General features: G+C 54.1%; 2 protein-coding genes; one reads left to right on the top strand and one right to left on the bottom strand.

Annotated features, from left to right (window-relative positions):
* The first annotated feature begins 3,528 nt into the window (after window positions 1-3,528).
* On the top strand, window positions 3,529-8,220 carry CHC_T00008494001 (ATP dependant DNA helicase). Its single transcript, XM_005718433.1, has 6 exons — window positions 3,529-4,486; window positions 4,601-5,528; window positions 5,565-6,109; window positions 6,158-6,609; window positions 6,707-6,743; window positions 6,947-8,220. Exons 1-6 carry the CDS (start codon window positions 3,529-3,531, stop codon window positions 8,218-8,220), a joined length of 4,194 nt encoding a protein of 1,397 aa, XP_005718490.1.
* Window positions 8,221-8,783: 563 nt separating this feature from the next.
* CHC_T00001155001 (hypothetical protein) lies at window positions 8,784-8,980 on the bottom strand. XM_005718432.1 is given in 2 exon segments: window positions 8,784-8,854; window positions 8,855-8,980. The coding sequence occupies 1 exon segment, from the start codon at window positions 8,978-8,980 to the stop codon at window positions 8,855-8,857; it is 126 nt and encodes a 41-aa protein (XP_005718489.1). The 3' UTR covers window positions 8,784-8,854.
* Between the last annotated feature and the right edge of the window lie 1,824 nt (window positions 8,981-10,804).

Raw genomic sequence — 10,804 nt, 5'->3', positions numbered from 1 at the left:
GCGGGGCGTGAGGTTGTACTGCACGTACTTTGAGTGCGGATTGGGAGCGAGGGAGCGAGGTTGGTGACGAGGGAGGTCTTTTTCTCCGTGTTCACCTCCCAAGTAGACCACGTGCCCATCGGGAAGAAGCTCGGATAGATCACCTGCTTTCTTGACGATAATGCACGAAACGCGCCTGTTGGGAGGGTCGGCGGGGGCAGCGGGAAGAGTGTTGTCGTAGAGGAGGTTTCCTTTTAGCTTAGATGAGTGCCTGTAGTAATAAGGACACCAGGTATCTGCCTCGACCTCGGGCAAATCTCCGAACTTGGACTTTGATATGTCGGTCTTGATGTAGGCGTTTGCGCAATCAAACTTTCCCTTTAAATGGAAGTCCCTGTCATCAAGAGCCATAGCAAAGGCTTTATATAACTTGACGACGGCAGCGGAGAGGATGATGTGCCCACTTGATGTGAAAACACGCTCATCAGTTTTGAGGTCGGAAAGCTTGACCAAACGGTATTTCCTGCTGGGGCCATGATAGACATACACGATGCGGTCTTCAACCTTGAGTCTGGGATTGCCGTCATCTAGATGCGGAGACGTACTGGAGCTGTCCAAGTCGTCTGCGTGGCCTCAGCAGAACGTAGTGTCGATTTGATCATGAGCGGCCTGGCGCGTTGCAGCGTGGCTTGCGTACCTGGGCATGTTAAGACTTGAGGATACGAACCGAGGGATGAGGAATGAGGCGAAGCGAAGAGAACGAGCAGAGGCGGAAAAGTATGAGGATATTGGGAGGGCTCGAAGGAGCAACTTTGAGAACAAGGTTTTATATTTATAGAGCCCACCGCCATGAAAATTTTAGGTATCTAGGTATCAATGACATCACGGAGCTCCTGCGACGAGACCGTGACAGGTCGACAAGTCGCAGGAGAGAATGATTCACCGTGACCGTGACTGTGACACGTCGACAAGTCATGACAGCAGTGGAATAATAGGAATGTGGAACGCCAGCCATACTGCAACAAAATGTCGACATTTTTTTATTTACAATTTTCTTTTTCAATTACGAAATATGTTTTCATTCTCGTTTTCAATTACCAAAGTCAATGTAAATATTTGAGATAATGTTGCGTTTAAGGGGACGCTCGGGTGCCTTTTGGTGGCAACAGACGGGTGAAATCAGACATAGCGAACAAGGGGTGACAATAAAGATAAGTGTGATTACTGGGGGGGTAATTAATAGAGGAGCGAAAGTCAAAGAGAGCATAGAGTCACAGGAGGCACGACACTAGAGAAATACCAACCTTGTCCATCCATTCAGGTTTTTAATAATAAAAAGGCCATGTTTGTTCATTGGTTCATTCCACACGAGTCACACCTGTGATGGGGGAAGGCGACTGTCGCGCGACAAAATTTCCAACTGCTGTATGGGTGGCCAGCCATACTAAAACTGGATTAATTTTTGTTAATTTTTTCGAGGGTGATTCCAGTACGGGTGGCCACCCATACAGCTTCTGAAAATCTTGTCGCGCGACAACAATTTTTAGGTGGATTTTGTTCATATATGTTTTAACTCGCGGCGCTGCTGGGAGATATTGATAATCTAATTAAATCTACGCTGGTGTGCATCTGTGGGAGGCAAAGGCTCATATGAGCCAATCATCTGGTGATGTTGATCGTCGTGGGTGATCGTCGTGGGGAACTCGTATTGGACAATTTGCCTCCGTCGTATCTGGCATATCCCCGCGTATACTAATTTCCGTGTCTGTCTGTCTGTGTGTTTGTGTATGTGTGTTCGTGCGCTCCCGCACGGGTTCTCATTGGCGCACGGGGGCGCTGCGGCGACAAGTGGCGGCCACGTGCGGGGCGGCCTGGCCGCAGGCCAGGCGGCCACGCGGACACGTGTAGAAAGCGGCGGGGCCGTGATTTAATTTCATTTTTTACTACAGTGACAAGTGTACCGTGCGGACTGGGGGCGGCCTGGCCGCAGGCCAGGCCGCCACTGGGACACGTGGCTACCACGGGCACCAATGCGGCACTACAGTAGTTTACGAATTTAAATTGAACACTACAGTAGAGTAAAAATAATAATACAGCCCCGATCCGCTTCGCGTTCGCTAGCGATCCCGGCGGACACCGTCTACGCGAAATCAGTAAGTTACTAACTGTCCTCTTTGCTCCGGCCGGCTTGCCGCCCGCGGTATTAGAGCGCACGCGAACGCTTACTGACATTTGACGGTGTGTGGTTTTTTACGCAGTGTCTACGCAAGAAGAGAGAGAAGAACTACGCCGCGCGCGCCGCGCCGCGACCCCGATCCGCCTCGATTTCGGCGATTCCCCGCCAGCGACCACACGTGTCACAGTCCTACAACCAGCTCCTCCGCGCGCGCTCGCCCCACGTGTACACGTCCCCAGAATTGCGCGCGCGCCCGCCCCACGTGTACCGCGCGCGCCGCTCCCACGTGTGCCACGGCTCCCACGCGCCCCTGCGCCAGCACCCGCACCACGTGTACCACGCGCTCCGGTCCCACGTGTTATACGTTTGCCCCCGCCTATCATTCCTACATTTCGTGGGCTACGTGTGCCACGTGCAATCGAGCGGCCGCGTGCGCGCGCGTTGCCAGCTGCACGTGTGCCACGTGCAATCGAGCGTCCGCGTGCGCGCGCGTTGCCAGCTGTCAGTGCTGTGTTGCGGAGTGTGCCCGTGTACACGTGTGACATCTGCAACTTTCATTGCACGCGCGCGGTACTGTGGGACGGGCATGCGCATACCGAGGGGCACGTGGCTCAAGTGATTCAAGCGGGCCGCACATTCCGCTGCGAGGTGTGTACGTGCACGGTGGCAAGTGCCCACGACTTTAGGCGACACCTGGCGGGCAAGAAGCACAAGAGGAAGCTCCAATCGATCACGGGATAGTACAAGACAATAAAGGCCCTACTGTTACTTCTTTTGCTAAGTGCTCTCGCGGACGACCTAGCTGGCTGACGTTGCGTTTAGACCTTTGAGGACTGCTTGCTACGACTCATAGCGATCTACAACGGACCCCTCGCACTTGCGTCAACCCTAGCTGCACTTGCTGAGATACCACTAGCGCGCTGGGCATAACACAAATGGCGGGACCAGCAGATGAAGACGTAGCAGAAGCAAGAAGGCAGCAAAGAAACGCGCGTACAAGGGCAAGGAGAGCGCAAGAGTCGGAATCTGAAGCTCAAGCACGTCGTGAGGCAGGTCGAGCTCGGGCGAGAATCCGGAGGGGACAACAGACCGAATCTGAGGCTCAAGCGCGTCGCCAAACCGCCCGGGAACGTACTGCAGCACGAAGAGCAGCAGAGACTTCTGAGCAGCGCGAAGAGCGTCTTCGTCGAAACAGGGAGAGAACCAGGGCGCGCAGAGCCGATCAATCACGGACAGAGGGTCCCAGAGAGTCTCCAAAGCTCCGAGCAGCAACGGAACGTGCCAGAGCCTCGAATCGAGCATCTATGCAACGCACGAGACAGGCTGAGAGCACTCCTGACCGCATAACTCGATTGGAGGCCTCTCGTGTCTCAATGCAACAGAGAAGAGCTGACGCGACAACCCCAGAGAGACATGAGCGTCAAGACTCAAACCGAAGATCCACAGAAGCAGCTAGAGCGGAAGAAAATACCCCCCTCCGAGATGCACGGCGCGAAGCGGATCGCAATGCGACACGAGGAGCTAGAGCCGAGGAAATTACTCCTGCTCGTGAGGCGCGGCGAGACCTTGACCGTCTATCCACCCAACGATCAAGGGATGCACAAGACACACCGACTCGGAATGCCCGGCAACGATCCGACGGCCAGGCTCGAACGGCTTCTCGGCAGCTCTTCGCCCCACTACCCGAATCCTCGCCTTCGTATCGCGATCTCGGCATGGTCCATATTGAGTGTTCGCACTGCAAAGCTCTGCATTTCGTCCAAGAACGCATCGTGAGCAGCTCTGCCGCAAGGCCCATGTTTTCCACATGCTGTGGGAAGGGGAAGCTGTCACTGCCCCTTCTCACCGACCCGCCAGCTCTTCTGCGCTCTCTTCTCATCGATGATACTCCAAGGGCCTGCCGCTTCCGTAAAAACATTCGAGCATACAATTCAGCGCTGTCTATGGCGTCCGTGGTCGCCAAATGGGTGAACAGAGGGCCCGGTACTTCCAATTTTAACCCCACAATGACGATGCAGGGCGAGATGTACCATTACATGGGTCCCATGATGCCATCCGAGGGGCGGGCGCCTTCCTTTGCTTCCGTTTACATTCACGACACTGACTACGGTACTCAAACGCGCACAAGGCTTGGCGGAGCCTCTACACGGCTGGAAGACACACTGTTAATGCAACTGACGCACATGCTGCACGAATGCAACCCCTACGTGCAGACTGTTCTCAGTATGCGAGAATGGGCTCAATCCCCTCAACCCAACACTCCAGCCCCGTACCAGATGGTCATCCATGCCGACCGCAGGCCAAGTCATGAGCACGTGCGCCGGTACAATGGTCCCGAAGCTTCTGAAGTGGCAGCATTGATCCCTGGAAATGAAGACGGAGAGATTGGGCGAAGAGATATCGTCGTGCGCAGGCGAGGGACTCTGAACAGTAACGGGAACGAAGTGCTGGATCCGATTTCAGTCAGTCATCGTGCATACGATCCGTTGAGTTACGTGCTTTTGTTCCCGAACGGTAGAGATGGATGGTATCCAGAGCTTCGATTCTCCAGTGATGACGACGGCAGATATACCAAGATTACTCCGATGATGTACTACGGATGGCATTTGTTCGAAAGAGCAGGCGAGTTCAGCACAATCTTGCACGCAGCGCGACTCTTTCAGCAATACTTGGTTGACCAGTTCTGCAAAGTGGAGGCAGAAAGGCTTTCGTATCTCCGCCACAACCAGACACAGCTTCGAGCCGCCGACTACACCTCACTGCGCGACAGCCTAGGAGACTCCGGTCGTGCTGAAGATGAAGCCGATGCCGTGCGTGCGGGACGACTGTTCATTCTCCCTTCCACGTACATTGGAGGTGACCGCTACATGAGGCAGCAGATGCACGACATCATTGCTATATCGAACCAAATTGGCCACCCGGACATCTTCCTCACTATGACATGCAATCCAAGCTGGCCGGAGATCACAAGACCCCTACTGCCGAACCAAACGCCTCAGGACAGACCGGACCTGTGCGCACGTGTGTTTCGTCTGAAAATGAAAGATCTCATGTCCTTGGTCATCAACGAGGGAGTATTCGGAACCGTCGTTGCCCATGTACGAGTCATCGAATTTCAGAAACGCGGTCTTCCCCACGCTCACGTTGTATTTTTCCTAGATGAAGTCTCCAAGAATGATCTGCGTACTCCCGAAAACGTCGACCGCATTATCTCTGCCGAGATCCCGTCTGCCCAAGATCCAGAACTCCAAGAGGTCGTGCTCAAGCATATGATTCACAATCCATGTGGAGAACGCAATCCAACAGCCGTGTGCATGGGCGAGCAGTACTGCAGGAAAGGGTTTCCAAAATCGTTCAAACACGAAACCAGCCAGTCCGACAGTGAGTACTACATCACGTACCGCAGAAGGTCCCCCTCTGCAGGTGGCGTCTCCATCGAGCGACCCTCCCGTGTTGGCCGACGACAGCAATCCGTCGTGGTCGACAACTCCTGGGTCGTTCCCCACAGTCCTCTGCTTCTACGATCATTCGCTTGCCATTTGAATGTGGAACTCTGCGTGTCACGCGTTGGCGGAATCAAGTACCTCTTCAAGTATGTTTGCAAGGGACAAGACCGAGTGACCATGGAAATCACTGCCGAGAACGAGTGCCACGACGAGATCTCCAACTTCCAAGATGCCAGATACGTTTCGGCATCGGAGGCCGCATGGAGGTTATTCTCCTTTGACATTGTAGATCGCAATCCTCCAGCGGTCAGACTTACGGTGCATCTGCCCAACCACCATACAGTATACTTTGAGGAAGGGCGAGAGCAGGAGGCGGCGCTTCGACCAGCATCAGGTACGAAGCTGACTGAGTGGTTTAAAGCCAACGAGAAGTACCCAAGCGCGAGGCATCTTCGGTACCACAAGTTTCCAAGGTACTTTACGTGGAAGACACGCACCAAGTCATGGAGTCCAAGAGCAACCCTGCGAAGACGGAACGCCACCAGCGAAGAGGAAGCCTACGATTTCAGTGGTACAGGTGCCAACGTAGTCGGTCGAATCTACACTGTCAGTCCGAGGGAGGGTGAGCGCTACTTTCTTCGCCTCATCCTCACACAAGTGCCAGGGGCAACATCCTTCGAGAACTTGCGAAATATCGACGGCGAGCAGTGCACCAGCTTCCGACAAGCTTGCTTACGACTCGGTTTGCTGGCCGACGATGCCGAGTGGAAGCACGCAATCCGAGATTCATTCCGGTCAAGCTTCGTTCCTCTTTCTCATCTGTTTGCTACGATTCTGGCACACTGCCAGCCTTCGGACCCTCTCTCGCTGTGGAACGACCACCTGGACATGTTTCTCACCGATATTCGCAATCGTGCACGCAGACAACCCATTCGAAGACAGCAGCTTCGCGATGATCACCACGCCACATCTTACGTACTTCGAGAGGTACAGGAGGCTCTGCAGACCGTGCGATCCGACTGGACGCTCGCAAACTTCGGACTCCCACTGCCCGATGACAGCCTGCCCGCTTTGGAACAGCAAAACGAGATCGAGACCCCCGAAGCACGAGCGCAGCAGTGGGAAGGGCGACTACAGACGTCGTTGCCGCTGTTGAACACAAATCAACGTCATGCCTTTGACGAAATAGTGGGCTCCTTGCTTCCAGGCGTATCCGTCTCTGCATTGCTTCAAGGATCCTTAAGCGCCGTTGCGGGACCTTCTATGCCGACACGAAGTGGTCGTCTCTTCTTCCTCGATGCTCCTGGCGGAACAGGCAAAACATTCGTGCTCAGCGCCATTCAAGACTTCCTTCGTACGCGCCGTAAGCAGGTCATCGCTGTCGCTACGTCTGCTGTTGCTGCTGTGCTGCTCGACGGTGGACGCACCGCTCATTCCGTGTTCAAGATTCCCATTCCTGTATCTGCTGAAAGCACGTGCAGCTTCTCCGCAAACTCCGACACAGGCCGTACACTGCAACAAGTCGATCTCATCATATGGGACGAGATCGTCATGTGCCATCGACATTGCATTGAGACTGTCGATCGCTCCCTTCGAGACTTGATGCAAACCGACCGGCCCTTCGGAGGAAAGTTCCTCGTGCTCGCTGGAGACTTTAGACAAATCCTTCCCGTCGTTCCGGGCGGGTCCAGAGGTCAAATCGTGAGTGCGTGCGTCAAGGCTTCCCCGCTGTATCGAGAGTGCCGATTCCTGCGCCTTACCGAGAACATGCGCCTTGCTGCTCTCCGAGCGGACCCTGCAGCAGATGTGGAGGCTCTCAACTTTCCAGAATTCCTCCTCAGCGTCGGGGAAGGCAGACTTCAAGGCGAACAGCGCCCGGAATGGATCTCACTACCACAGTCCGTTGCGTTCGAGCACACCATCCGCAATTTATGCCTCAAGGTCTTCCAAGGCATTCGAGACAATCACGCCGACCCTGCCTGGCTCACCAAGCGCGTTATACTCACCACAAAGAACAGGCCGCTCGAGGAAGTCAACGAGGTCATCGGCAACATGATTCCGGGATCGTATCGAACGTATTTGAGCGCAGACAAGGTCGAGAACGAAGACACCAACGCGCTGATCTATCCCACAGAAATGCTCAACACCTTGACCGCCGGATCTGCTCTACCAGACCACAAGCTCAAGCTCAAGAAAGGCTTCATCGTCATGCTTCTGCGCAATCTCGATCCCGCTACCGGTCACGTCAACGGCGCGCGATATGTCATCGAGAACATGACCAACAACCTGCTCTTTCTACACGTTACCACCGGGTCACACCAAGGCAACAGACTGTGTCTTCCTCGAATGCCCTGCGGACCAGGAGACGACAACTTTCCCATCCCTGGCTTCACCCGAACGCAGTTCCCCATTCGCACGTGCTTCGCCCTTACAACGAACAAAGCGCAAGGCCAATCCTTCGGTGGCCGCATTGGTCTCGACTTACGAGATCACTGCTTCTCGCACGGTCAACTCTATGTCGCACTATCAAGGACTACTCACCCAGGCAACGTCACTGTCCTCACTCGAGAGTCCAATGAAACCACGCGAAACGTAGTGTACCCCGAGGTCCTTCAGTAGTTACCAAAAAAAGTAAACGCCATTGTCTTTACATATTTTCATTGCCACCCTTCCCAAATAGTGTTCCTCCACGCTTCCTTGGCTCGGCGCGCGAAGCGCGCACGGAGCCCACTTTAAGCCCTAAATCTCAACAATGCCTTGTTGAATCCCTTGGCGAAATCCAAGTGTGCCCGCCTTGTTGGATCGCATTGCTGCCATCTCGAGATCATCTTCAACGTCTTCTGTGGCCTCGTGAATGGCCCCCGGCCTCTTTGGCCCTGATTCTGTCTTTACGGTAAGCCGTGCACCAAAAACGAACAAACGACACCGCACAAACTGTATGTACAGTACAGGGGGGGTCGCGATATAGTGCCATATTTGTTAGTGTCAGCTCCGATATAGTGCTACCCTTCTGCTGGTGGCACGAATTTTGAGCCACAAACGAAGGGTCTCCAGGGAGGCAGTTGGATGGACATGGGGTACTGCCCGAGAGCCGCTGCCGCCGCGGAAAGATATTATGGAGTTGCCAACTCGAATAGAGACTATGGCGAAAAAAAGCCGGGTCGATGATGCAATTGGACATCTGCAAAAGTGTAGGCTGGTATTTATGGCTGCGAAAAAGGAGGAAGTCAATGCAACGGCTCGGCAGCTACTACTAACAGAAATGCTTGATTAGACTTGAGTCTGTAGTGAAGATACAAAGCAAGAGTGATGGCGTCCTGCGAGCGGTCTTTCTGAGCAGTGATGCAAGGAAGTGGTTGCAAAAAGCCGTAAATCTCATTATCTAACAGTGCCTGGTTCGATATAGTGCCGTTTTCGGCCCACTGACACAGGGTAGCACTATATCGCGACCCCCCCTGTATACCATAAGCCCGGCCCGTCCGCGTACCTGCCTCCCCCTTCTTCCGCCAGCTAAGCGCATTCCACCCCTTTGCCTCCCGTACCGAACAAAATCAACTCGTTTCACAGCAAGAGCGACTGCAAAAGCCAACTGCTCCCCGAGACTTTTCGAAAATATACTCCTTCACATCACATCTTTCCCTTGTCGCCAACTCGCCATCCTGAACAATGGTGCTCGGCCATCTCGCAGACAACTTTTACATCGTCCTGTTTGCGTATTTCGCGGCCTTCCTGCCGTGGACCGCGTTGACGGCTTTCGACTTTATCTCACCGGCGTGGCGCAAGGCACGCCACGTACGCAACGCAGGATACATCAACCTGTTCCTCAGCGGTGTCCCAGCTCTTTACATATTATTTTACATTGCGATTCAAATTGGGAACGATACCAAGGAAATGTTCACGGCGATTGTCGCATTGCTATTTGCGCTGCTGTACTTCTTGCGGACAGCGTGGGGCTTGTGGCAGCTTCGCATGTTTGTGGCGTGGGCTTCCAAGAGTATTCAAGCTCTGCGGGCGCTGGGGATTCATTATAAGCCTCCGGTTGCCAAAGAGAGCAAAGATAAGCGTAGGCGAGGAAAGGGCAAGAACGAAGGCCTGGACGACTCGGAGGTCCTGTCTGCGGATGAGATGGCGGATGAGCCGGCGGTCCTGTCTGAGGATAAGATGGCGGATGAGCCGGAGGTCCTGTCTGCGGATAAGATGGCGGATGAGCTGTTAGTCAGCGACGAACTCATTGAGAACCGCCTTTTTCATGGAAATGCCCGTTGTTACATGCAGTTCGAAGACATGGATATCACGACGGACTCATCGCATGGCCACATTTTTCTCCAGCGTCTTCTGTCCATACCAATCCGATACGTGTATTATACGGTGTTGTGGTGCTTTGGGCGAAAGAGTGTGCCGAAAGTGCGTCGGGTGCCTTACGAACCGGAGGAGGTTTGGCTGCGGTGGTCTGTAGCGTTTGCTGCTCAAGGACTGGGAGGGTGGATGAAGGAGTTTCGAGTTGCAGCAAATGCCGACGAAGATTTGTCGAGTTCGAACAATATGCAGCAGTACAAGAATCGACGGGACTACGTGGCGAGCCGAGTGCTGGCCACGGCTGGATTAGAGCTGTGGCTGGGACGTTGCGTACCGCTGGGTGAGGACTCAGTTGTGTCGAAGACAAAACTATTGCGACGAGTGGCCGAGTCAGGCTGCGGTTTGCCGTTTGATGCAAAACAGGTAAATGTGATGAACTCAGCTGAAAAGGGGTACAGGCCGTACGCTCTGAAACTATCGGGGATCATGCAGGAGATGCCGGTTTCGCTTGGGAAAGAAATAGAGGGGTTTGATATCGAGATAGTGGAGTGGCTGGCGATCTTGCTGAACATGGGGCGTGACGCTATGTCAAAGAACGAGGCCCAGAACACCAAGCTGGAGGAAAAAAAGACCGAGTCGTTGCCGCACAATGATTTTGCAATGGGGAATCTGCGGGAGCAGCTGGGGATCGGGGAGAAGTTTCTTGGGGAAGTTCTGCAGAAGAGAAGCATTGCCAGTCTGAGTGCGTTCCCGCTGCCGGAATGGTGCTTTCATTTGGTGTCGGGTGAGAACCGAATGGTGACGAAGATCGGGGAGCTGATGGATTGCGGGCTGGCACTGATGGCCGGGGGTCAGGTACGATTTATGGTTGAGAAAGATGAACGTTGGGAGGAGCGCTGTATTGGAC

Source organism: Chondrus crispus, genomic scaffold (assembly GCF_000350225.1).
Source record: "Chondrus crispus Stackhouse genomic scaffold, scaffold_403, whole genome shotgun sequence".
Lineage (NCBI taxonomy): Eukaryota > Rhodophyta > Florideophyceae > Gigartinales > Gigartinaceae > Chondrus > Chondrus crispus.
This window is presented reverse-complemented; position numbering and strand designations above follow the sequence as displayed.